Source organism: Dipteris shenzhenensis, chromosome 8, assembly GCF_047967505.1.
Source record: "Dipteris shenzhenensis isolate YYH24624 ecotype China chromosome 8, Dip_SZ_1.0, whole genome shotgun sequence".
Classification (NCBI taxonomy): domain Eukaryota; kingdom Viridiplantae; phylum Streptophyta; class Polypodiopsida; order Gleicheniales; family Dipteridaceae; genus Dipteris; species Dipteris shenzhenensis.
This window is the reverse complement of record NC_141603.1, coordinates 41311912-41339570: the sequence shown is the minus strand read 5'-3', so window position 1 is coordinate 41339570 and position 27659 is coordinate 41311912. Positions and strand designations below refer to the sequence as shown.

Below are 27659 nucleotides of genomic sequence, written 5' to 3'. Positions count from 1 at the left end.
AGTCTTCACAAAATTAGGATTCCGATGCAAGTGATTCAAGCTGAGAATCGAAGAGTTATGAATTTTAGAAGTGAGGGAGCCACTAGATTCTATTTGCTCTTGTTTATATGAAGGCTTTTTTTTTGGGCGTTGTATTGAAATTGAAAGTGTCAATAGCGCCCCCATACGAGGTGACCAAGATAGAATCCCAAGGTGGCTTGAGATTCTATCTATGTCCATGGGGCTTGAACTGAGGACCGGCCACGTTTTAGCCGTTTGGTCTAAACGCTCGACGATATCTATATCAAACTTTTTTTTTTCTTGCGTTGACATATGGGATGACCAAGATAGAATCCTAAGCTGCCCCTAGGACTTGAACTAAGGAGCTAGATGCACTATCTCTGGAGATGCGGGAGGGGGTACAAGACGCTGTGAAAATCCTGAGCCATCTAAACCGGCACATACACACCCACACTATCAAACGCTGTTGGCCTGTTTTTATCGAACTTAAAAGAATTCACCGTCTAAACGAAAGTAACCATTTATATCACCACCTTCTCCACGCTACCCAGTGATGCAGGAGCTATGGATGGTCTCGTCTCCTGCGCTTTGCTTGAAGTGGCAGCTGAGGGGCTCGCAGGTAGTATGGACGATCCAATCAATCTATCCACTAGTCAATCAATCAATCAATAACTCCCCTTTTTTTTTAATGGACGAAACAATGTTCCAGGTTGCTCCCTGCCCACCTTGTGGAGTGGACTTCACAGCCATGGCTCGGCCCCTCAACTCCGCTTGGATCCAACCGTTAGGCAGGCAATTTGGAAGGAACTTCTTACTACTACATGCCTTGCCTTTCACGTGCCGGATTCTTCAACGACTAGACCCTTATCATGTACGGAGCCTTCAATACAAACTGTCGAGGATGCGGAGCGAGTAAGTCTCCATATCGTTGGTTCTGAACAGTTGCGAGATAGCTATTTGGGCGTGTACGATCTTAAGCACTGCGATTCTCGACTGTCGGCTGAGCAACGCATGATCCTTGAACGCCTCGGAAAGGCCAGGTAAAGGATGCTCTTTGTTAGGCTAAGAGATTTTTGTTCCAGAACTGTGCTGAAAAGTACATCTTCATATGATTATTCTTGAAACTAATGGTAGTACGTCTACACCCGTAATTTTTATGCACTTGCAATTTAATAATGAGCGAAAGTGATAACTGCACGAGGTCCTCATAGAGGCGCAGCAGTGGAGGAGGTACAAGCAGCTTAGACATTTGTTTGTCAACAAGGCAAGGATTAAAATTAAAATCTTTACAATCTCATATCTTACGTGTCTCTTATGGCATGCCTCTTATGCCTCTTACCACTATGCTTGGACTTCTTACTCTTCATCCCAGATTGGCGTTTCTAGTTATATCGTTTATATCGTTTGTGCTTCCACCTCTGATGTATGGTTTTGCTATTATCAAGTCTAGCCAATGCATGTATCCAATTCTTAATGTCACTCTAGGTGTCATCCTCTGTTGGCTTGAGTTCCTTGATAGCTAGAAGGGAGGCTGGGCTAGTGTCTGTGTGAGGGTGTGCCATCAGTGTTTCTGGGTAAAGTGGGTTTGATTGGTCTCGTTCTCAGATTTATCTTGACGGCGGTGTCTTGGTGAGTCTGTCAGTTCCAGCCAATTTTCCTCTACCTTTCCTTGATAGGTACAAGAGCTTTGTAAATCCTATGGTGTTTATAGAACATCGAAAGCAAAATTGCATTCACATGACAAGCACAGTCCTACCAATTTCAATATCTACCACACGCTACAGCGCTCTTTCAATAATGTGTGGACAATATACCCGGTAAAATCCCTTGCTTCTTTTTCAAAGTAGGCATGGCAATTGTTGATGGTGACAAAGCAACTCCCTCTTACCAATTCCCGCCGATGGTTGGAGTGATGTTAGGAGGGACATCATTAATATACTGGTATCCTCATGCCTTGGTACCTATTTCTTGTGCGGAGGTGCTAGCAATACAAGTGAAGTGAGTTTTCAGCACATTTGAGAGACTCATTGAGATAGGGTCTTAGCATGTGGTCCAGGATGTTGTAGACAACACAACTAATTGCATGAGGATGGAAAAGCTTTGTGGAGGTAGAGTTTCCTTCCATTGTATTAACTCCTTGTGCTTCACATTCCTTCCCTGGATTGCTAGTGTGATGCAGTTTGCTAGCACCGTTTCAGAAGAAGCCAAAGGTCTGGGCCATATTTGGAGAGCATACTAACTTGCCTAGGCATGACCAATTATCAGCAGAATTGATAATTTTGCACCTAAGACACACTGCCTAGAATATGGCAATAATTCTTACACAGGTGACCAGAGATGCTGGTATGCACGCATAGAGAGATGGCTTGAGCGATTGGGGCTCCACATGGATAGACTCCCTCCCTTCCATTACAGCATGGACGCGCCGTTCTCTCCTCTCTTGTCACACGAGTTCAATTAGATCATCCGAGAGATCTTTTACAGCCACACATTTCGGACTTGGTTGGGACCCAGCGAGCTTTCAGTGAAGCTCAGCTTCTACAGGGATCATTGTTTACATATCACAGAGGAGGGTTTCATTGACCCACGAGGATACACGCAGATCCACTTACCCCACTCACTGAGGATCTCTATTGGGCAGTTTCGGGTCTCTTCACATAGACTGCGCATTGAGAGTGGCAGGGCAGAGGGTCTACCCCAGGAGAGGCACATATGCACATTATGTGACACACAAGAGGTCGAGTTAGATGAACATTTCATTTTCAGGTGCCCAGTCTACTATGAGATCGGAGGACGCTTCTATTACCTCTTCAGAGACTGTTCTGGGATGTTGTCTTGGTTTCTCTCCCATCCAGACCAGAGATGCTTGGCGGCTTTCATCCATGAGGCAGTCAAGCATCGCGAGTGTCTACTTCAGTCTCGGAGACAGGAGCAGACCTCCTCCTTGGTAGACCCTTCTCAGGGCTCGATCACGGAGTTCTTCCAGCTAGAGCATGTGGACTCCCATACTGCGAGGCCACGACATGATCGAGATCTAGAGTTAGTGACACGACAGCTCAGATAGAGGGTTGATGCACAAATTACACTTAGGATTAAGCCCCCTCTGTTCAGAGTCGGAGCTCGACCGAGATGGGTCACTGTAGCCCTTGTTAGGCGCAAAGCTATGACCAGGAGACGATACAGGACCACACCCACGAGCAGCTGACAACACTCTATTGCCAACTTCATGCTTCCACTGTCTCATCCACATGGATGAACGGATGATGATGATGATGTGGATACTGATGCGTAGTCGATCACTCTGACATGACTATGTAGTACTTAGCACTATCTTTTTGTATTCTGCATTGGCGTGGATGCTCGTTTAGTAGCTCCACCCTCATAGTTTGTTTGTATTAGGATTCTCACAGTCTCATAGACCCATCAGTCTTCTGAGGATTTTAATAAAACCTTTCTTCTCTCTTTGTTTTTGGGGTGTGTGACGTATTATAGTCAGCATTGGGTTTGCCCAAGAGACTCCGTGGGTCTTTAGAAACCCAGTATAGCTGCTTATGCTTGGGCACTGATGACGACATAAGTGCTTCTTTGCTTGTTAAGTATGTCTTCCTTTTTTTTTTCAAAAAATTTTGTTACCTCTTTTTTCTTCTCTTTCGTTTTCTCGTTTATTTTTTGTGTAGAGTTTAGAACTGTTAGAGATGGGGAGGTGACCTTTCCAACATCCCCTCTCACCGACACATCTAGGCCCAATGCCAACACGTCAATGACGATGTTCGAGTAACTCTCTAGTCGTAGTCCTCTGGAACATTTCGATGTCGAAATCTTTTCCTGGCTTTTCATCCAGTGGGCTCCTGCTCCACCAGGTCCAGTTCCGGTTCCGGTTCCGCACACCATCCTGGTACATAGGCCCATCTATGGTAGCACCTCCTGGCACCACCACCTTCAGTGCCTTCGAACTCTCCCTAATAATGAGTGAACAACATGGAGTCATCCAGGCACCATGGTTTGAGGGTCTGTTTCAACTTGTCCTTCCTTTGGCAAGGTCCGCAACAAAATAACCATCTCGAGAAATGAAATCCCAAGAATATCTCCAGATAACTTGGACCACGAACTCTCACCGAGCTCTCAAGAAGAAGCAGCCACACTTTCCCTTCTACCTTCGAAGAAGGCCCATTCCTTCCAATCTCGCATTACCTGAGACATATGAAGAGCGGATTCTCTCCACAACATGCTATAAAGGCTTAAATTAAGAACATCAAGTACATACCAGACCGTTGTACTACATGTGTGCTTGCTCTGAAAGCAAACCATGCATCTCATCAAGGCACATACCAATAACCTGTGCAATCCTGTACTGTCCCCTTCTGAATTACAGCATCCATTTGAACATGAAACCCTAGGGCACTCCATGGAATCCACCCTCGTGTCAGTATCAACAGCCACGCATCTGGAAGATTCCAAGCACTCCATGCTGTCCTTCACCTTCACAAAGGTTTCTGACTCCTTGTCGACCCACATCTCAATGTCAGACATCTTCATTGTGGCTTCTAGGTCAGCATATTTGACCACAGTAACACACGGAGATGTCACCAAGAACAGTTCTTCGATTACCACATTAGCTTTGGCTTTTGTGTCACCATTTGAATTTGAGTTGGACTCCTTTTTGTTTTTCTGATCCGCCTTCTTCTTTCTGCAATCCTTCGCAAAATGGCCTGGTGTGTCACTATAGAAGCACTTTTCTTTTGCTTCCCCTTCTTGGAAGTGTCCTTGTCATTAGAGTCATCCTTCTTGGGACTTGCCACCGTTACGCTTGCCCTTCCCTTTGCCAGCATTATCCATTGCTAGCAACGCCTTGTCATCGCTGTCGTTGTTGTAGAGCTTCTCCCTAGCTTCTTCCTGGAGTAGTAATGGACCCAACTTCTCAAAAGCCAGAGGTTTGGTCCTCTGTTTTGCTGTCACAGTCGTAACGAAGCTTTTGAAACTCCGTGGTAGCCTCCTCAGTCCCATCAAGGCCAAATGGCACGAGTCCACCTTCTGACCAACCGATGCAGTTGATCCCTCACCACCTTGACGAAGATGGCAGCCATAGTGCTGCCCATGTGGCCTTCTCTCAGACACCAGGTTCCCCCCCCCCCCATGCTCTCCTCATATGGGGGGAGGTGACCTTTCCAACAAGAACAACATAAAACGATTGGATATATTCTAGTCTTACAAAGGTATGCTTTTCTTCTCATAGTCAATCATGGAAGGAAATGGTATCCGTCCAGGACATGATTGGCTGTTACATTTTGTACAATAGCTTTCTCTTTTCCTTTGTTGAAGGGTTTACGAGGATTCAATTTCCTCTTAGCAATCTCGGCCAATTTAGTGAGGTCTCTAAGGGTGGTTGGGTTGAACATTTCAACCTCATACCTCGCTTTTGGGCTAAAAGCTGCTAAATAATATTTCTTTCTTCTATCATCCTCACTCCTCAGGTAACTCTAACGAGAGTTTTCAAAACCTGTCTGTAAATTCAGCGTTACTCTCGTTATCGAATTGCCTAAACCTTTCCCAACGGAAGGTCAATTCTTCTTCATGCCTCGGAGGCATGAAAGTGGCCTTGAGGTGCTCTACAAACTTGGACCATTGAAGAATAGGATCTTTTCTATCTAACTATCCTCTTTAGGAGGAGGTGATGGTGTTCTCTCCCTATCCTCTTCTGGTAGTGGAGGAAAAAGGATAAGTTCATTTTTAAATCTCCCTTCCCCTTCTATTCTTTCCTTTTAGTAATACAAGAGAGAAAATGACTTGCTGTAATTTCAGAAAAGGGCTTTATTGTACAGCAAGGGTCAAGTGTTATAGAGTTGGTGGTACTTACCCGACTCCCGCTTCGCTTGTGTCGAAAAAACCCACTTGAAATGACCTCTTCTTCCTTCAATTATGCTATACATTCATACACTCAGTTTGGGCTACTTGTTTTGAGTGGATTGGAGCTCTAGACACTGCTATAGGGGGTACTTGGTGGGTGGGTTACCCCCTTAAAATCTTGTTCCAATTTGACTTCCCATTAGGGAGAAAAAGGGGAGGGGGGGGGGGGGGGGGGGAGGGTCTCCTTTCTACACGGTTTAAGGGTTTTAAGGTTTCATTTACACGGAGGAGTCACCCCGTTAGGACACCCTGTTCCCCGTCCAAAGAGCAGAATTTTCAGAATTCAGAGTTTGCGACAGAGGCTGGTTCATAGACATCCAAGGATTCGGACCTCTCAGAGTGGTGCTCGTGACAAGGTTTGCAAAGTTTGTAGAGACGCCAATTCACTGAGATCCAAGGATTCGTCTGCGAATTCGGGTCCCGCATTCCTTGTCACCTTCACGTCGCACGTGCGGACCTCTCCGTACGGCACACTCTCGCCCACCACGATGCTTGCCTAACCATGCACTGGTTGTCCGTACGGACCTCTGCTGCATGCGTTGTCTACCCGTGTGTTCTCGTCTCAGTCTCTGCTCACTTCTCCTCTTTCTCTTCTCGTCGCGATCCCTCTGTCTTCTTGTCCCAGCCGTGGGTTGTTGCTGCTCTGATACCAAATGTGAAGAACCAGACTTCTCAAGAATGCGAATGTGTGCAATGCATGCAGTTTTTGAATGCTAATTGAGTGCCCTCGTGAGAGTACTTGTTTCTCTTTTCGACCTACATGCAAGGTGGGAGAAAGAAGGCAAAGGAATGCAATGTTATACCCTTTCATTAATGTCCCTTGAGATTACTTAAGTTCCATCTTCCTATTTAGACCTACCCTTAGCCTATGATCCATGCATCTACTACCATCCAATGCACCTTAATGCACCCTTCCCTTCCTATTGCCCCTAGGACCTAGACACGTGGTTGCACATCTTTATTAATAAAATAAGTGTCACATGTCCGAATTTGATGCCTTCTGAAGCAGTGGCTCCAGTTCGAGTAGCCCTATCTACTCAAACGATCCACCGCCATAACAATTCGGTCGGTGTTCATCATAAATACAAATACATGTTACACCGTTGGCGTATAATATATAATAATGTCCTAATGTCTACTAATCACGGATTAGTGATTTCTTGTCATGACACCTATGACCTTCCGCTTGTAGGGTTTGGGCACTAGGTCCCAGCTGTCATTCTTCATAATGGTGGCCATCTCTGCCTTCAATGCAGCCTTCCACTCTAGTATAAATATAAATATAATTTTGTTTTTATAAATTTTCTCCCACTCGCTTTTTTTTAAATTTTAATTTTAAAATAAACAAATAGAAAACCAACTAATTATAAAATAATGAGAATAATTGTTTCCTTGTGATTGCATTGGTGTTTAATTTATTGTCTTTTTTTTTTTGCCGAAAAAACAGTGCTAATTATATTACTTCGAGAACAAGATACAAGAGGTCAGCTTATAGCTGACGGGCTGCGTTCACAAATCGGACACAGCCCTAAAAGGTAGCATAATAAATCATACTCTCACGGAGGGATATGACGGGTGTGAATGAACAGCCATCGGGGTGGTGAGTAGTGCCACCGAAGGCCCTGCGTAGTCTGCTCGAAGAAGAGGCCCTGTGTGTCCCAAGCCCGGAGGAAGCGTCTCCGCTTCTCCTGTCCGGCCCGGGAGTCTCCCTGAATTTGGTCCCACTGGCCTCTGAGGGTATGAATAATCTCACTCCAAATCTCCGCCATGATCTGGGCAGTCGATAAGGAGGTGCCACCGAGGATCTGCGCGCAGCGCGAGGTCCAAATGTGCCACCCTGTAATGCTGCTGATAATCTCCCAGACTGGCTGCCTCTCCCGAACTCCTGTATCAGCCTCTGCTAGGTGCTGCGGGATACCCTCGAGCGGCCCCCACGTCCCCTGTGTGATAAGGAAGGTGGGGTCCTGCTGGCATGCCTCGAATAAGTGATGAAGACCAGGTGCGGTGCTGCACCAACAGAACGCGCCCCAAGTGATCAATCCTAGCTCTGGTGCTACGCGAGTAAGAAGCCCGAAAGTCCACCTCCACACTTCCTGGGCGCGAGTGCAGCTCCACAGGCAGTGTTTTGGTGACTCCTCATCCGCATGGCAAATCTGGCAGCATCCGTCCTGGCCTATCTGCCTCAACCAGCTCCCCACTGGAAGACCTTTGTGGGCAAGAAGCCACAGGAAGTATGAGATCTTCCGCGGCCGCCAGCTGCAAAAAGAACTTGGAAATACCCTGTGCGTACCAGCTGGGTCGCTGGGTGGGGGGGGCGGTCCTCCCGAGAACTCGCCTGCCCAGAGTCGTGCTGTAGGCGAAGAAGGAAGTCGGCCCCTGTCCTGTCACAATCTCTGGCCACCACCACTCTCCTGGGTCCCAATCAAGCTCTGACAAGGCCCGCCCCTCCCAGAGCCAAAGACGCCAAAGCTGCAACTGGTCCTGCTCGATGCTAGGGTCGGTACGCCAGACCTTCCCCAAAAGGCCTACGACCCGAACCCTCTGCCACGGGAGTAGGGGGTCGATGAGCGCATCCTCTCTCCTGAGTCGTCCATCCCCAGAAACCGCGAAGAAGGAGATAGAGGAGTCATCCATACGTCCTGCGATCACCAGTGGGATGCCACGGGGGGTGAACTGTCCCAGCCAGCGGGTGTCACCAGGCATGAGGACCTGAGGCTCAGGTGGAACCAACCAAACAGCTGGGATCGCACCGTCGATCTCCGTGCGTCTCGCCTGGACTTCACGTGCACCTCCAGCTGCGTCTGCAAGATGAGCCATCTCCAGATGTCTGTACGTATCCCTCCAAACTCGAAGGGACCGGGTTGGCCCCCTCATCCAGCCGTCCCACCTGATATGTGATCTCTCCCCCAACTGAAGGCCTTGGCATCTCTGACCTGACCGTTCCAGATAAGCGGCTGGCGATCGATCTCCTCCTGACAGCTGGGAGGGGACTGAATGAGACTGAGGCGGAGCCGCCTCCAAACCATGAGGAGGCTACGAACGAGTGGGGAACGGGGCTGAGTGAGCGGGGCGGAAGTGAAGATCCACCTGAGGGACGGTAGCCACTCTCCACCTCGGCGCGGGACACAAGAGCCGACTCCCTACTGAAGTAACATCTTCCACGTCTGCCCCCCCGGGGTCAAACCGCGGATGACAAGCTTGCCTAACAAGGCCTGACTCTGAAGCTCTGGATCGATGACCCCCAGGCCACCCTCAGCCTGCGGAAGAATGACTGTCTGCCAAGCAACCCTGGCTCTGGTATCTCTAAGACCATCCTCCCCAGACCAAAGGAAGTTCCGAACCAACCTCCTGAGCTGTGCCACGCTGGATCTCGAGAAGCACCAGCAGGAAGCCACATACCAAGCCGTGGCTAGGAGGACCTGGTTAACTACCAGGGCACGACCTGCAAGAGACAGCTTAGCAGTGCTCCAGAAAGCCAGCTTCCGTCGGATGGAGTCTAGCACCGGGAGAAACTGCTGAGCTGGCGTGATGTCTAGGCCAACCTGAAAGCCAAGGTATCTAGTTGTCTGTCCCCGTGGAATCCATCTGAAACCCAAAAATCGCCCCCACTGAGAACACGCCCCAGGGTCTGTGAGAAAACCAACTGATTTGTTCCAGTTGATTTTCGCACCAGCGGCCGAGCAGAAGACCTCCAGGGCCATCCGCACCCTCTCTAGCATCCTCTCATCGTCCTGGACATAAAGGGCTGTATCATCTGCGTACTCCGAGTCCAAAAGCTCCGTGTCCTCCCGGAGTGGAAGGCGAACACCCCTGATCCCGGTGGACCTCGCCCGAAGGTAGTAAGTCATGGCCTCGGCGAAGAAAAGAAACAGGTAAGGAGCAAGGGGCAGCCCTGACGCACTGATCTCTCCAAGCTAAAGCGCTCACCCATCCTGCCTCCAATGATGACCCTGCTAGACGCTGTCCTGTACAAAGCTGAGATACCCTGAATCCAACCTGCCGGGAAACCTAGCCGCTCCAGAGTCCCCTCCAAAAAGGACCAGTCCACGCGATCGTAGGCCTTCTCGAAGTCGAGAAGTAGAATGGCAAGGTGTGATCCGCTGTGCTGAGCCCACTCCGCCGCCTCTGAAAAGGTGAAGACATTATCCAGGATACTGCGATCCTGGACAAAGCCTGTCTGAGTGTCATGGATGAGGTCTGGGAGTAGAGGCCGAACTCTGGCACTGATCGTCTTGGCGAGGATTTTGTAAGCAGTGGTAAGGAGAGTGATCGGACGCCACTGGCGGATCTCCTGTCTATCTCCTCCCTTCGGGATGAGGCAAATCAGTCCCGAGGAAAGGCTCTCTGGCATCTGACCGCTACTGAAAATCCCCTGCAGAGCTGCAAGGAGGGGCTGATGGATCTGGTCCCAGAAGGAGGTGAAGAATGCTCGGGATAGCCCATCCTCACCTGGGCATTTCTGTCCGTCGATAGCCATCAAGGCCTCCAACATCTCATCCAGGGTGAACGGTGCCAACAACGTCGCCTGCATGCTAGGCTGGACCAGGGATGGAATGTGCCTCCACACCTCCTCACGGGCACGACTAGCACGAGGGGCAAGCGGCTCCTGCTGGAAGAGGGTCCTGTAGAAGTCAGTGGCCAACCCCAGGACCTCCCCCGGATCCGTAACGATGTGACCATCCGCTGTCCTGAGACTCCGAAGCTGATCACCTGCAGCTCTCTGGCCATGCGTCCTGAAGAACTCCTGCACATCCGGTCACCCTTCCGGGCCCAGAAGGAGAGAGAGGCGTGATAGGAAAACTCTGAGCGACGCTGGAGTGTCTCCTCCAGGAGGGCTCTGGCTCGAAGGGCCTGGATCCGAAGCTCCTCCGAGCCCGGGGAAGCCTGCTGGAGTCGCTGAATGGAGGCGAGGTCCCTCCGAAGAGCTCTCTCTGCCCCACCAATCCTGCCGAACCTGTAGGGCTGCTAGCTGGCAGATCTGGCTGGACTCCTGCAGAGCCTGCGCAACTGAGTCCACCAGATCCACGCACTCCCCCCAGTCTCTGTCCCAAAGACTGCAAATACTGCTGCGCACGTCCACCCTCGAGAAAATGGAGTCGGGAATCCTGCATGACCGGGGGGGAAGGGTCTGGGCTGCCGAATCTAATGAAAGGAGCACAGGCGCATGGTCGGAAAGTGTCGTCCCTGGAACTATACCCGCCTGACCGCCTCTGCTGATGGCCCAATCACTGACATAAAATCTATCAAGCCTCTCCAGGAGTCTGCCTCCTTCCCTGCGGAAGCCCCAAGAGAAGTCCAGGCTCCCGTGCCAACGCCGGAAGGACGGATCTCTCCAACTGTCCCTCCCTCCTGTCGCGAAGATGAAAGAGTCCCAAGCTGACTGCTCTGCCTGAGCCATACCTGTGAACTCCAGACCTCTGCCCTGCTGGTCCTCCAAGGTCTCCAGATTGTTGAAGTCACCTCCAACAATCCAGGAATCCATGTCTGGAAGAATCCCTGTAAGTGTCCTCCAGAAGGTGGCTCTGCATCGGAGGTCTGTGGGAGCATAAATGTTGAGGATTCCAATTTTGGATCCCTCCAAATCCAGGCCTACCCAAAGGGCTCGGCCTGGGATCAACGTGCCATGACGAAAACTCCCTGGGCTAACTGCTGGCACACGGAGGTACAGACACCCCCACTCCTCCCCTGTGCGCCGATCGAGGGCTCCCAGTAAGTGTAGGAACGTCCAGGGAGAACCTTCCCGCAGCTACGGGAATGAGCCGCAGAAAGCTTGTGCTCCTGGAGCAGAAGTACATCCAAACGACCAATCACTGCAGGCTGAAGTTCCTGTCGCAAAATGAGCTTCCTGGGACCACGGGTGCCAGAAGAGTGAAACCCGTTCACATTCCAGGATACGAGGTGTAGGCTCATGGAGAGGGATGGGGGGCTGCGAACAACTGTCTGCTCGCGGTCGAAGTCAATGAAGAATCAGACATGTCGGAATGGAGGCGCTGCCGCTTATGAGAAGGTTTGGAGGGGGAGACGGGGTCGTCTTGCCCGTTCTTCAACACCTTCAGCAAAGGCGAGAGGCCTTTGGTGCCATGAACAAATGCTTTCTCGAGCCAGCTCGAGATCTCTGAAGTGGTCATCCCATAGAAGGTTCGGAGTTTCTGATGGGACCAAGCTCTGACATCCTGGGGGAGAGGCCATGACAGGGGAGGTCTGAGGATCACAATCAGTCGGAAGCGTTTGGCGGCGCAACGCCACCGCAGGCGCACATCGCCCTTGGACCACTGAGTCTCGAGAAGCTGCCCACCGGACGGGCCTATCCAGGAGCAAACCTGGGCGTGTGTCTGCTCTCTGAGAGCCTCCCAAACCGAGTCGTCTGTCCAGGTCTCGGTGCCATCGCTGAGGAACGTGAAGGCGAAGCTAGGGCCATCCCTAGGGGCCAAGGCGACAATCTTCCCATCCGCCCCTTTGCGGAGCAGGAAGATACTGATGTCGAGACAAGCCGGGAAGGTCCCAAGGTCGGCCACATCCAAGTAGTCCCAGGGGCGAGATCTGTAAAAGTCTCGAGGAAGCTCTCTCTCCTGAAGCTAAGACCCATCAGAGTTTGCCACTGAGGGGCTAGCGGCCAGGGAAGCCTGCTCCAGTGGTGGTGTAGACTCCGGGTGTCCTGCCAGCGGGGGGGGAGGGGGAGGAGGCTGAGGGGTAGGCGACTCGGACTCCACGGAGGCGACTGGCGGAGAAGGTGGAGGAGACGGAGCGGGGGCTGCCCTCGGCTGGGAAGCCGACGGTGCAGCTAACTCTGCAGGAGAGTCGAGGGGGACGGGGGGAGGGGGGGGATGGGGATGCATTTGGAACTGGTGCTGAGAGGGAGGAGGAGGAGACTGAGGAAGAAGAGGCGGGGGCTGAAGCTGCGGGTCGGGCGAAGGGGGGGAAACTGGGGAAGGGGCTGGGACTGAGTGGAAAGGGGCGGGGGAGCGGGAGAGAGGGGGATCTGAGGCTGTGAAGGGCAGGCTGCCGTCGAAGAAGAAGCTCTCCCAGGTCCCTGGGGCGGCTGCCTGTCAGGTCTCTGGGGTGCTGCTGCAGGAAGGGTAACCTCTGCCTCCTTGCCTTTATCCGAAATCTTCTTGTTCTTTCCTCTTTTCCTTCTAACCTCGGTCCAACCACCCACTAACTCTGGACCGGGCTCCGACTGCCTCGGCTCCTCCTGACGTGGCTGTCCGGGGGGGGCGGGGGCGGAGGGGGCGGGGGCGGGGGCGGGGGCGGGGGGGGTCGAGATGAGCTGGCGAAACGTGGACAAGCAGCCGCCAAGTGCCCAAAGCCGTGGCACCTCAGGCACTGACCTGGCTGTCCGGTGACTATCATGCTCTGGGTGATGCTGCCGGCATCTGTCACAATCTCGATCACTGCAGGGAGAGTCGCAGGATCTGCCACAGCCACACGGACTCGGGGGGCTCCTGCCGTGGTCACCGCGTCGGCGAAAGTGTCGTGCATAACCCAGCCAAAGTGGGAGCCCAAGTCCCTGACAATCGGCCGCAGCTCAGCAGCAAGACCTGGAAAAACTAGTGTCACTGGGTGGCGAGGTATACGGAACCGAACATCAAAATCTGCTGCGCTGAATCCACGGTACCACGGGACTATCATGATAATCTTTCCATCCACCGATGTGGGGGAACCGGCAATCAGGTTGCTCGCAGCTTTCTCATTGGAGAGTTTGAGCCAGAAGATGCCCCTTCCCATAAGGGCCACCTCCTCAATATGGCCATCCTCTAGCAGGAGAGTGGACTGGAGCCAGTCCCTGATGGCTGATCTGGAGGGAGAGTGTCCAATGACTCTACCGTAAACAGAGGTACGGGCAAAGTCAATGGCAACCTCCTGAACACGAGATGATTGTTGCTCTGTCAGGATAACTCGGTAGGCATCTGGAGAGGGAGGGTCCGACTGGGCCTCCGGATCCGGGCAGGGGGCCGCCATACCGCCAAGACTAACTGCAAGCTTCCGATGAGGAACAGGTTGCCACCCAAAAAGGGGGGCGAAGCGGGAGGGTGGAGCCTGGGTGTGGAGAGGACGGTTGCGGAGGCGGAGAGTGGAGGCGGGGTGGAGGAATGAAGCGGAAGGGCGGGCGAGGCGAAGTGAGGGGGCGGGGGGGTCGGGGCGGGGGGCGGGGTGAAGGGTGCGGGGTGCGGGGAAGGCGGGGGGCGCGGAAGGGCGGGGGGGCGGGGTTGGTGTGGCGGGGGCGGAGGGGTGAAGCGGGGGGCGGGGGGAGCGGAATGGAGGCGGGGGGGGCGGGTGAAGCGAGGGGGGTCGGGCGGGAGAGGCGGAGCGGCGAGAGGGGGGGGGTGAGGTGAAGCGAGGGGGGGTGGGGTGAGACGAGGGAAGGGGGGGGGGAGTGGAGGCGAGGGGCGGCGGTGGAGAGGCGAGGTGGAGAGGCGAGATGGAGAGGCGAGGGGCGGCGATGGAGAGGCGGCGGGTGAGGGGGAGGGCGGGCGGGGGGCGAGGGCGGAGACGCAGGGGGAGGGGGTGGTCGCGGCGAGGGGGGGAGCTAGGGAGGGGAGGTAGAGCTAGCGGTGGGAGGGGAGGGAAGCTCGCAGGAACAGAGACATTACAATTTAGGTCATATCCATAGCTGTTTAATTTATTGTCTTATATGTACGTTGGTTTATCTTTGTTTCCTTGTGTTAGCACCTTAGTTGTTTCTTTCTGCTGCTTTTACAATTAAAAAATTTTCAGGGTTAGGTTTGGTTGTGATGGAAATTTAACCTAGTTTAACTCTCTCTCTCTCTCTTTGAGTGGTCGACAACACTCCATTGCCGACTTCATGCCTCCATTGCCTCATCCATCCTGATTTCTTGATGATGATGATGATGATGATGATGATGAGATTGATATATAGTCGATCATCTACATGACTATGTTGTACTTAGGACTTAGTGCTGCCATTTTGCATTTTTTGCATTTTGCATTGGTGTGGATGCTCGTTTAGTAGCTCCACTAGCACAGCTCGTTTGTATCAGGTTTTTCAAAGTCTCATAGACCCATCGGTCTTTCGAAGACTTTAATAAACTCTCTCTCTCTCTCTCTCTCTCTCTCTCTCTCTCTCTCTCCTGCCCTGCCCACAGCTCCCTCTCGCCCCATTGCTTTGCTTCCGCCTTGCAGCAGTGCCCCCCCCCCCCCCCCCCCTATTGCTCCCCTCCTACCTGGTAGCAAGGAGGGGAAGTGGGCGGTTGTACGGTATGGACGACTCCTCATAGGCCTCCATCAGACAATCGAACCTCTTCCCACCTAGGGGAAGGGGTCCATGAGACTCAGGACAGTGAGACCCTATCTTGTACCATTTGGAACTATAATGGTACCTTATGGTAAGAGCTAGGGAACTTCTCGAACTTTTACACAGGACGGGATAGTCTTCTACATAGAGACACTATGAGTAGTTAGCAGATACATGTGGGAGATAACTTATAGAGATGAGACGAGAGATACAGGTGGAGTACGAGGGTCAGGAGGAGTAGCAATACTTTATAGATCATCTCTTTTTGGGGTGATCTCCATGGAGAAGGGGGGCATACACTCCAGATTTCTCTGGATCCGGATCCGACGTATGACCAGCTAGGACCTATTTGTTGTAGTGTTGCAGTATGCTACTTTCCACTTGAGACATCTCACTTTGCCTAAGATGTTCGTGAGGAGGCCAACACGTCAACGTATGCAAAACATTGTAGATTTCTCCAGCAGTGGAGAAGTCCTTCTCATTGGGGACTTCAACATGAGGACATGTACACGCCAGGTCATGCTCTTTGACTTCCGAGACTGCTATTTTGCTGCCAAACATTGATCTAGATTACACAATATTATGCAAGTCTCCGGTGACAGGCGGGCCCTCCTATGGACATGCTCTGTTGGATATGGTTAGGATGCATGATTGCATTATATACAATGGTCTCAACCGATGGCCTTCTCCAGGTGGTTTCGCCTATTTCCCACACGGGGGAGGCTCTAGCGTAGTTGACTACATCATGGGATTCCCTGTCTTCACATCTAGTATCATTGACTTTTTTGTTGCCCCCCCCCCCCCTTCCCCGAGGTAGACCATACTTTACCTCTTCTTTAGCATTTTCACCCCTCGTCTCGCGATACCACTTACACCACTGATCACTTCACGACATATACTTCGACTGTAGTCTCTCGTCTCCGTATTGTGCCTGTCTATACAGACTGCTTACATACATCACATACCCTACTAGAGGACTGTGCCGCTCTGATCACTTGCTTACTTAACGAGGCTGCCCTTCACGCCTTTTCTTACACCACCCACTCCACACGGCCTCCACCCATTGGCTCTGTGCCCTATAATAGCTGGTACGATGATGAGTGCAAGGTTTCTTGCCATCAACTCAGATTCGAGACCAAGCAGGGGCAGTGGAAGGAGGAGCCGGGGGGGCCGATGGGAGGCAGAGGAGAAGATGGTGGGGGGAGGCCGAAGAGAAGGTGGGGGGAGTGGAAGAGATGGCGGGGGGGGGCGGAAGAGCAGGCGGAGGGGAGGAGGGTGAGGAGATGGTGGGAGGGAGGCGGAGGGCAGAAGAGATGGCGGGGGGGAGGCGGAGGAGGCTGCGGGAGGGAAGAGATGGCGGGGGGGGCAGCAGGATCAGCCAGGGGCAGCAGCTCACGCAGGAGCCCTCATCAGTTCAAGCCTACCTTGTCAAGTAAAGGAGAAGTCGCTGCATCAGATGACTTGTGTTCATTAGTCTGTGATTGCAAGGTCATTAGTCTACCTGCATGTTGTTTGAACTAGAGACAAGTTTAGATCTGTTTTTCAACAGCAAAGGCCAGTAAGTGGTTCTTGTCAGGGGCACCCACCTGCAAATGCGATCAAAAGGCTCCCAATTTTTGGCATGTCTGATGAGAATAGAAGTTTATACTTAGCAGCATCTCCATAAATCTAGAGTGCAAGATCTGTCGGGCCCAGCTAGTGCCTCATTATTTGCAACCCTTGGTCTGTTAGGATGAAATCAAGTGCAAACAGGAAACCCAAAGCAGCAGTTGGCATTACCCAAGGCTCCCATAGTTGGTCGGGGATAGATACTTGCTACTTCAAGTGGATGGGTGATCTAGTAGAACTTCTGTGAAATTCCATGGGCTGAGTCAAAAACTCAGCAAGAAGCTCTTTCCTTGGATGAAGAGGGGCAGTGCATCTGAAGAATGCCATGAGGCTGTTGAAGACTAATCTCCTTCGGGGAATTGCTGAACTGAAGGAGAAGGATGGATAGAGAAGCGATTGTGGGGAGTAGAGGAGGGGGGTGTTTCTGGAGGAGGAGGTGGGGGCCAGTGGAGCCATTGCAAGGGCTTCATCACTGCTTCACCAAAGGTCTTGGAGACCTCTACCAGCCGATTACCAGTTCAGGTCCACCCTGAGACCCCTGGGTCCCCCCCTTGAGCAGGACCCCTTCCTCATCCTCCCCCAAAATCCTCTTCCATCACATGGAGGATTGACAATAGTTGGTGTCAGCTCTTGTGCAAGTGGTTCTCTTCTCAAGGACTTGCTTTGAGTGTGAAGTGGAGTGTGCCGAAGTCAAAATTGTACCCTGCTTCTGGCCTTGCTCCCATGGGGGGATCTACAGCCCTCTGCTCTGTGCTTATTGTTGTTCTCGTGACCCTCAGGCATCTTGGCCAGATATCTACTCTTCTTGTGAACTGGTGCCTATACCCCCACCCTGCTTGTGGGAGCGACTGCTAGGGTAGGCTTTGGGGGTTGATCCATTGGCTTTTGTCATGAACAATCCTTCTCCTTCCTAGCACCTGAAATCTGTGGGCTGTAGTTTTACTTTTGCACCTAATACCTCTTGTCTTTTTTCTATTCTTACTGAGTTCTTTTTTCCAAAGATGGTTTCAGACTGTCAAACCAGTCCCTGTTCTGTGATGGTGTTCTCCCAAAGGATCTGACCTTTACAATCTTACCCTAGGCAATGTGAAATACACAGATGGCCTTAGATGTGTGTGGAGGTACACATGGATATCCATTTGGTTGAGTTCTGTAAGTAAGGATATCGTTAACGTACATACACAGAAACAGGAAAAATGTTTAACTCGGTACAGTTATATAAAATATCTTTTTGCATCTCTGCTAATTAGCTAAGTATGATAGGAAAAGCATTGGATATGAATTGGTGTGTAGGGGAACTTCTAATTAGGGCATTTGGAAGTTCTTATCAATGTATCTGGTGACCGACCTTCATTTCTTTTAAGGTGTTGACGTTGAGGCTTGTGCAGAGCCGATGGAGTGACACAGTTTCAGCTAGCCAAAGAATTTGGCATGAGTGGAAAGAAATTATTTTACATTGTAAGAAATTTGGAGTCACGGGGTTTGGTGGTGAGGCAGTCCTCCATTTTTAGGGGTGAACGTCCTGTAGCTACAAATCTCATTCACTTGAAGCGCTTTGCTAAAGATGTGAAGCTTGGAACTCAACAAAGGTTTGAGATTCAAAAATCTGACACTGCTAGTTTGGAACATGAAAACAAAAGTACTGCTTTATCAAACACTGAGGAAATGAGTCCAGGTTGTGGCATAAATGATGTTCGTGTGAATGATGACCTTCCAGCATTAGAAGCCATCTGCAAGAGACTTGAAGAGGCGAATGGCAAGGTATCAATATTGGAAGTTTGAATTCCATTTTGGAGAAGCTATGTTGAGACTATTGCACTATCCATTGGGAAGTTTGAATTCCATTTTGGAGAAGCTATGTTGAGACTATTTTTGTGTTATTTTGAAGGTTCTAGTCATCTCAGACCTAAAAGTAAACTTGGGCTACCGCTTTGTACGTGGGCATCGTGAATGGCGCAGGGTAGGTAAACAAATTAATCTGTCTATAAGTAAGAATTGTTTTATATCTAACATGTAGTTTTGTTTTCCTTTGAAGCTCAGCTGGCATAGCCATGCCTAAACTGTACTTGTAAGACAATGACACCAGCGGCTTCTTGATACTTGAAGCACCTATGTTGTTTTTCTTTGCAGCTACTCAGCAGACTGACAGCAGCTGGTTTAGTTGAGGCCTTTGATGCCAAAGTTGAGCAAAAGGTGATGTTGGATTTGTCGGGTGTTAACAATGTTGCAAGCTTTAGTAATTTTCGCATGCAGTGAGTAACCTGCTTAACTTCTTTCTTGGAGCCCTTATATGAGCCAGTGCTTTGAAGATCATATATGCTCTGTCAATTTGCTTTGTCTTCATATGTGATTTTTGGACATCATGCAGGTTGTATCTTGCCTTCGTCTTCTTCATGCTTTTGACCGCAAAGCCTTTAGCTGCAAAGCTAATGGCTTGGGTGCTGATGAAACTGGGAGTGAGCAATATTTGAAAGGTGTAAGAAGGGGTCAGATTACAGAGCAAGTGGCTGAGCTTTCTATTAATCGTCAAATCTATGACTATATCCAACAGGGAGGCTCAAATGGGGTGGCTGTCACTGAGGTACGGATACAAGTGTAGGAATTCTGCAGTATTTAAATTTCAGGCTGCAAAGCCAAGCTCAATCTTGCGCATTACAAGGGATTGCTTGTGGAATCCAAGTGCCTGATGATTCTCCTTGAACTTTCAGATTTTTACGGGCCTTGGTCTCAATAATAGAAGGAACTATTTCCGTTTAACTGACATGATCTCAAAGCACGGTTTACACTTGGAAGCAGAGAATTACAAACGAGCCACACAGTATCGAGTTTGGGCCCCTGAAAATGTGCCTCTTCTTGACAAACATGACTCTTCTCCTGTATGTCAAGAGGAACAAATGATGAATACTGGTTCAGATGGAATTGATGGCGACGGAAGTGATACTTTCTCAATTAAATCCAAGCCAAGGTCTTCAGTTCCACCTGGAAAACTATCTCCTGTGAGAAAAAGAGGTTCTTGTGCCCCCAAATATCTGCAGCAGATATCAGAATATGTTCAGCACAGTGATAATGCACTTAGCACAACTGTGGCAGAAGCCAAACTTCTTGCTGAAGATGAATTGCCAGTGCTTGGCTTGGAATTAGTGCCTTGCAAAGACAGTCAAATGCAGGAGGCCATGAAGGATGGGCAGGATCTAAAGCTTGATACTGTACCAGTCACAGACCAGCTATCTGTTTCCTGTGAATCTCTGTCTATTGCATCTTCCAGATCTGCCCAACGTGTAGTGGCATACTCTTCAGCACATTCTCAGCGGGAAGTATGGATCATGGAGAGACTCAAGGTGAGTATAGGTGTTAGTTGTCCTGGTTTTAAGTGAGGAACGTCTTCTTGAATTCCTGGCTTTCTACCATAGTCTCCATCACACAAAGGTGGGTAGCTCTTCACATTTTTATGGTTTAAGGCATTGGTAGCATCCATATAGGTTTCAAATTTCTGCATGTTTTGTTAAAGAAAGTGGATATACATAAAGTTTAAACACGTGTTGTCTAGATTTTGAATTTCAAGTGGAATTAGAACATGCATTATCTAGTTCTGAGCTTGATTTGATTTTAAGTGCCTAAGTTCATTAGGCAGGTACTTCTTGGAAAGATTTGTGTGGTTGGACTGGCTACTCATTAGAGGTGAGAGGGTCATGGTCATGTATGAGTCTATCAACCTTCAATAAATGTCCAAGGTATGCTGCTGGTTATATCCCTAGCAATGGTGATGATCATGGACGTCTTGGTGCTTTCGTTACTTGCAATGGTCCAGATGAGGGAGAGGATCGGATTCCTCCATGAAGGATTTCAAAAACCTTCCGGATGATCGTAAGCCTTAGTTGGTAAGTCACCTCAGAGGGAGTGAAAGAAGAATTGAGTAGATTAATGATCCCTATCCTTGGATTGGGTTTTCAAAGATGATCGGCCTCACCATCTCACCATCTCTCTACATGGCTTGGGGCTTTTGCAAGATCACATATCCCACGTTAGGTCGTGGGGCTTTGAGGAGATTCAGATGGGGATGCCTTGGTTTTGGATGTTCACTTTGGGGGCAGGTTATCCAGGTTGAGGGATGAGGATATCCTTGTGGATGTTGTTTTTGAGCCTGTCAGGGTTTTGGATCATGTGGAGCAGTGTTTCTTGACTTTAGTTTTAGCCTGCATGCTCACTTAGATGGCCATTAACGTATCTATCCAAATACTAGCCAATGTGTATGAAGGGCGGAGCTAGGAGCCATTAAGAGCCTCTATACATCTGGATCTCCAAATATGCCATACCGAAATGCTTGCTAACAATCTCTCAAAAAGTTTCCACAGAGGCATGTGTAGGTCTATAAGGAGAGTAAGGAACATCATCCATAGAGCATGACTCAACTAGATGCCATCGAGCTGAAAGAGCACAAGAGAGCAGCATTTTGTAGCATTTTTGGAGGTTTCTTGGAGTGTGTGCAGTTGTACGGGACTATCCGTACAGTCACGCCTGTCGTGCATACATCTATGTCTGTCAGACACATCACTTGTAGGCATTTCCAGAAAGCTATCTGCTGTTGAAGATAATTTTTACAGTTTTTGTAAGTTCCAGAGTTCATGCAGACCTTTGGAGCTATTCAGGACAGCTACAATCTGTTGTCCAGGCTGCACTCTTGTTGAGGCTTTGCTAGCTATGGAACCTGTGCATTTTGGGGTAGATTTGATTTTGCATTGGTACTATTCAAATGGTCCGTTTTTTTCGGTTCAAAACTGGTATATTCAGGCTGCGTTGCCCAGCCAAGTATTGGCTTATGGAACAACGTTCTTTTGGCACTTTGAATTAGAGTTTGTACTAGTTGAACAAACATGACAGTAGTAAGTCTAAGACAAGTGCAGAATTATGGCATGCAAGATATGGCCATGTGAACTATGGCAATTTGCAGTTATTGCAGAGACATGGGATGGTACATGATACACCATCTTTGGAGACGACTCCTTGTCTGTGAAAGGTGCATATTGGGAATTTGGAAAGACGCATAGAAATGCCTTCCCTAGAGATGGATCTCCTACAGCTAAGAGGAAATCACAGTGCATACACAGTGATGTGTGTGGTCCTATGAGGACACTATCCTTGGGACAGGGTATTTTGTTACCTTCATAGATGATTTTCCAGATTTCACGAGTCTATCTCATAAAACAAAAATCAGATGCCTTTTAGTGCTTCAAACAGTTTATTGCTATGGGTGAGAACGAGTCTTTGTACAGAGTACAGACATAGGGAGGCAATATATGTCTGATAATTTAAAAAAATTCTACAAGGAAACAGGGATTACAGCCCCATGTACACCTCATCAAAATCATTTTTGCTGAGAGGAAGAATAGGTCTCTAATGGAGATGGCCAGATGCACCTCTCATATGTCTAGTCAGTTGAGAAGCAAACTGGATGATAAGGCAATTAAATGCATTTTTACTGGCTACAATAGTGAGTGCAAGGCTTCCCGTGTCTAAAATCCTTAGGCATAAGGATTTTGGCAGAAAACTCAGATCACCATGACTGAGTACTTGGTCTCTTGGTCTGTTCTATGCTGGGGGGGGCGGGGGCGGGGGAGTTGAATCTGACTTGCATGTGATTTAGATTGGGTTGTGGATTATGAAACCAAATATTCCACTAGAGGAAAATTGTTTCTTTATTGGTACTTCATGCATTTCTTTGTTGACCAAGAAACAATCCACTACTTGTCGAGCTGAGTACAGGGAGCCTTAACAACTACAGTTGCACATTGAGATCCATTATCATTATGTCAGAGAAAGACTGCACATAGGAGAGATCAGTTTGATCTCCCATCCTGCACATCAGAATGCTGCAGACCTTTTCACCAAGGCCCTATCAGAGAAAAGTTTAAAGTTTTCCGCAAAGCTTTGGGCCTACTGCCATTTGGTGATTGACATATTCCTTGTACACCAGGATATTGTCACTACAGGGAGTATTGGAAATATTGTAATATTTAGGTCATGGCCAATGTATCAAGTAAGCTAGGACGGTTAGAGGCACTCCTTCTAAGGTTTTTTCCCCTATCCACAGTTGGTGGTTGACTGAATTTCAACTCACCCTAGGGTTTTGTCATGTTGGCAACCCATTTGTACTTCATTCTTGCAACTTCTCTTCAACAAAGCTCTAGTATGTGCTCTCCACCATCTCCACTTCTCACAATGTGAAGATTTTTGAAGGTAAAGCTAGGGTTTGCTCTTCCTTTCGACGCTGTCATGATTGGATGGACATTTGTTGACATTTGAAGGCTGAAAGCTGCATGTTGGTTGTTGGCTTGCTTGGAGCAGTCTTGATTTGTAGAATTTTGAAGCAAGGTCGTTAGTGCCTTTGTTTGTGCTTGTGCTCATCATCTCGTGCTAAAGGTAATGATTGTAATGGATGAGGGAGTTGCTTGCTGTTACAGTATTGTTGGTTAATGGTGTCCCGTTCCATGGATCTGAAGACAAATGGTGTTCAATCATGTGGCCATTATCCTACTGAAGAGATACTTGAATCAAAGGGCCATGTGGTTAGCACTTTAAAGGTCCCTCTGGATTGGTTATATGTGACATGGGTTGGCATGACACTACCATGGTAAGTGCTATGTGGCATTAGTTCATTATGTGATTCCAAGATCTAAGGAAGCTGTTAAGGGTTTTAGATGCCCTAATTACTAAGGCAGCATCGTCTGCTACCGATTCGACTTAATGACTCTTGGATACTATTGCGGAAGTTTTGGAGGAGACCAAGGATGCTTTGGTGTATTCACCAACAATTGTGACTTTATTCACTGACAGTTCAACTTCGTTGGTGCTCAGCCCCTGGCTCCGCTCAGCCCGTTGGCACTCGTTGGCTCTGCTCCTCCCGTTGGCGCCTCTCTCTTGTTGGCGCTGCTCCCTACAGTCAGCCTACCCCTACGCTCCCTACGTCCAGCCTACCTCCGCTCCCCGCTCTACCTACCTCCGCTCCGCTCAGCCTCCTCTCCCTACGCTCAGCCTACCCTCCCACTCAGCCTCTCCTCGCTCCGCTCCGCTCTACCTACCTAGCTACCCCCTCCCTACGCTCAGCCGGGGACGAGCATTTTCCGAGCGAAATCTTCCGAGCGTCCAAGCGAAGGAAAAAAAAAAGCTTCCAACTATGTAAAAATATGACAAAAATGGATCAGAAGAAAACATAGTTTCACTTAGAAATATGAAAAGTATTATAGTAATGCCTATTTTATACACGAATTTTTATGTGAATCTTTGGGAATGGTGAGAACATAATGGGATGGCTTTTGAAGAAACCCACATGTAGAGTAGACTTCTCTATGAAAATTCCCTTATGATTCTTCTTACAACTTTTTACTTAATAGGGGGTGACATTGAAAAACCTCTCTCAACCTATCTTCATGAAAGGGTTTCTCCAAAGAAAACTCATTGAAGCAAGCCATCAAGGTAGTTTCGCTAGCGAAACCCCTTTGAACAAGGTCTTTCAAGGTAGTTTCGCTGGCGAAACTACCTTGGACAAGCTTGGACAGCACTTTTAAAAGTGACATAACTTTCACATCCAATGTCCAAATATAGTCATTCAGCCACTCAAATTAATCGGAAAACCCCATTTGAGCACATTTATGGGGTTATATTTTGGAAAACCTTGCATATATAGTTTTAAATATTACATGTATTTTATGAGAGTGATATATAAGCCCAAGTTAATACTTATTTACAGTAATTTAAACTTCTGTAGAAACATGCCCATAAATATCTTATTATTAATACTATAAAAACACTTGAAAGATATTGCCATATGATATAAATGTGTTTAATAAGTAATTATTTATGTACAATATTATTATATTGAGAGTGATTATGAGGGACGTTTCTTAAATGAATTATTTTTCAATACTTTTTTAAGGTAATAACAAGGGTACAAAGGGATGTCTATGAATAAGAAGATTTATGTTATGTAAAAATGAATGAGTGACTAGTCTGTATAATTTTATGATAAAGGGATCTAGTTCTAATGAAAATAAAAGTGTAAAAACCATGTTCCCTAAAGAAATACTATTTTTAAAATCTCTTGAAAAACATGCTTGTATAAACCTGCTCATAGGTTTTTGCTCGTAAAATTGACGCATCCCGCTCAGCCTACCTAGCCACCCCCCTCTCTGCCCACCCCGCTCTGCCCTGCCCGCTGGCGCTACCCCCCCGTTCCGCTCTTGTTGCAGCTTCTGCTTCTGTTGCGCCCCCCCCCTTGCTGCTGCTGCACTGGGCTGCTGCACACTGACCCTCCTGCTGGCAACCTCCCTCCACCTAGGCCCCTAGGCTAGGCCTAGGTCCTTTGCCTTCCATCACCTCAGCCTCCCTTTTTTTTTTCTCCCCAACCACCTCAGCCACCTTAGCTTCTCCTTCTCCACCTCTTGGCTGCCTCTCCACCTCAGGCCACCTCGCACTGGGCGTGCCTCCCATCATGGGGGGGGAGCCGGTGCTCCTGCTCCTGGTCGGACACTAAGACCAGCACCCAAAAAAAAAAAAAAGGGAGTCCAAGAGAAATGGGGGACAAAGCCAAGAAAGATGACAAGAATCAAAAAAAAAAAAAAAGCATACGACACAACTGAAACTGGAGGATGTGAACACACGTTACAACTGAAGTGGACTCGGGGTAGATAGCAAAGCAAAGGCAACAGGACCAGCCTCAGCCTCTTCTGCCTCTATCTCTACCTCGATCTCAACTCCCGCTATAGTTTCAGTTTCAATTTCAGTTCCAGCCTCAGCTCCCTCTATCTTTATCTCTACTTCGACTTCAGCCCCCGCTTCAGGCTCAACTCCATATCCAGTCTCAGCTCCCTCTACATCTACGATCAGTGACATACTCATGCCCATGGCGCTGGTTGTTCCCTTCCCCTCCTCTCCTATTACAGCCCTCGCACCGCTTATGACCCCTACTTTGGAGGTGTCATACACTGTTCCACATTACGCTTCACTCTCTCCTCTCCCTCTCAGTCAGCCCACGCTCCCACACCTCGTTGGGACTGCCTCATCCATTCCACTGTCATCTCCGTTCCTCACCCAATTCACTAAGTCACCATCCAGTTTCCGAACTCAGTCCCACACTTTCATGCCACAGTCATCACATTTTCAGCTTGGACATGGGTGGGCTGATACACCAGAGGCCTGTGAGACCTTGCTCATGGAGATACATAGTTTTTGTGAGTGTGAGATGGAGCTGGCTCGCTTCGCACGGGAGCAAGTACGCTTCAACTAGGAGCAGAGCCGCATCATACAGGAGCAAGCTAGGGCCATTCGGGAGCAGGCTGGTCTCATTCAGGGACTCAGATAGGATATCATGCAGCTCTGACAGGAGGTCATAGCCATACATACTGTCCCAGGGAGTACCCCGGTGGTCGAGGCACATATTGTGAGCATGCAATTTGCTATTGACGAGACATCTAGATGGGTTGATGTGGCCAAACGGGAACTCGCAAGGGTAACCGTTTTGGCTACCCTCATGGAGCAGCAGCAGAGAGCTAGTAAGGCTCTCAACATTAGAGTACGCGGGATCCCACGCACTGAGGGTACACTGATGGAAGATGCGACTACGTTCGTGGTTGCTACCCTGGGCGTGACTGAGCACATGATAGAGAGGGCATGGCGGGTGGGGAGAGATCCCAACCGAGAGCAACCCTTGATCATACGGTTTCATGACACTCAGGCATGACTTTCAGATCTACGACGCAGGTCAGTCCTTTGAGATCAGCCAACGATCTCTATGGATGAGGACCTCACACCTCTACAGGTTGAGGAGAGGCGCTCCTTGCTACAACAGCGGGATCAGGCCCGAAAGGAGGGGAAGTGGGCAGTGGTACGAGAGGGATGACTTCTCACAGGCCCCCGTAGGGCACCTGTCCCTCCCCTACATAGGGAAGCGGGGTCATTGAGACTCAGATATACGAGACCCTGTCCTGCACCATTTGGAACTGCAATGGTACCTTATGGTCAGAACCAGGGAACTTCTCGAAATCCTATACATGTCACGACATAGTCTTTTATACAGAGACATATCAGAGTCCAGAGCGCCCTCTTCCAATAGTCAGCGGATATACATGGGAGTCTGCCTACAGAGATGAGATGAGGGGTACAGGAGGAGTTCGAGGTTTAGATGGAGTCGCAGTCCTTTTCATATCCACACTCTTGGGGACCATTTCAGTAGAGCAGAGAGATACATATTCCAGATTTCTTTGGATCCGGATTCTCGGCACATGGACAGCTAGATCTGTTTGTCGCAGTTTGCTACTTCCCCCCTGAGACCTCTCACTTTATCAGGGATATCCGAGGTGATGATGAGACATCCCCATTTGCTGCTCTTTATGAGTCCATCGTTGACTTCTCTAGCCGCGGAGAAGTCCTCCTAGTGGGGGACTTCAACGCGAGGACAAGGGCCCGTCAGGTACCACTTCTTGACTTCAGAGATTATCCTACTCTACTGCTAGATATTGACCTTGAGGAGGCAGGTATGCTACGGGTTTCGGTTGACAGGCGAGGTCCACTTTCATCCTATGGGCAGGCCCTATTAGACCTGGGTAGAATACATGATCTCATTATCTATAATGGTCTTGACAAATGGCCCGCTTCAGGTGGTTGCACATGCTTTTCACATGGGGGGGCTCCAGCGTTGTTGATTACATCATGGGATCCCTTGCCTTCACATCTCGCATCACTGACTTCACTGTAGCACCTCTCCCCCCAGGGGCTGATCATACATACCTTTTCTTTAGCATCTCCACTCCCCTTCGCACATCATGTTCCACCCCACTCAGTTCTTACTCCACCTACCACGATATACGCTATGATCGGGATCACTCACCTTCTTACTCTGGCT

At 49.2% G+C, this 27659-nt stretch overlaps 1 protein-coding gene across 1 annotated transcript in view; it reads left to right on the top strand.

The window, feature by feature from the left end:
• Positions 1-429: 429 nt before the first annotated feature.
• Positions 430-27659, top strand: part of LOC147899512 (B-block binding subunit of TFIIIC) — a 131156-nt gene continuing 103926 nt past the window's right edge. Inside the window, exons 1-7 of the mRNA XM_087377855.1 lie at positions 430-619; positions 710-1040; positions 18154-18526; positions 18654-18725; positions 18896-18958; positions 19134-19346; positions 19474-20103. Of these exons, the coding sequence (XP_087233981.1) occupies positions 565-619; positions 710-1040; positions 18154-18526; positions 18654-18725; positions 18896-18958; positions 19134-19346; positions 19474-20103 (1737 nt within the window). The 5' untranslated portion in view covers positions 430-564. The remainder of the gene's footprint in view (positions 620-709; positions 1041-18153; positions 18527-18653; positions 18726-18895; positions 18959-19133; positions 19347-19473; positions 20104-27659) is intronic.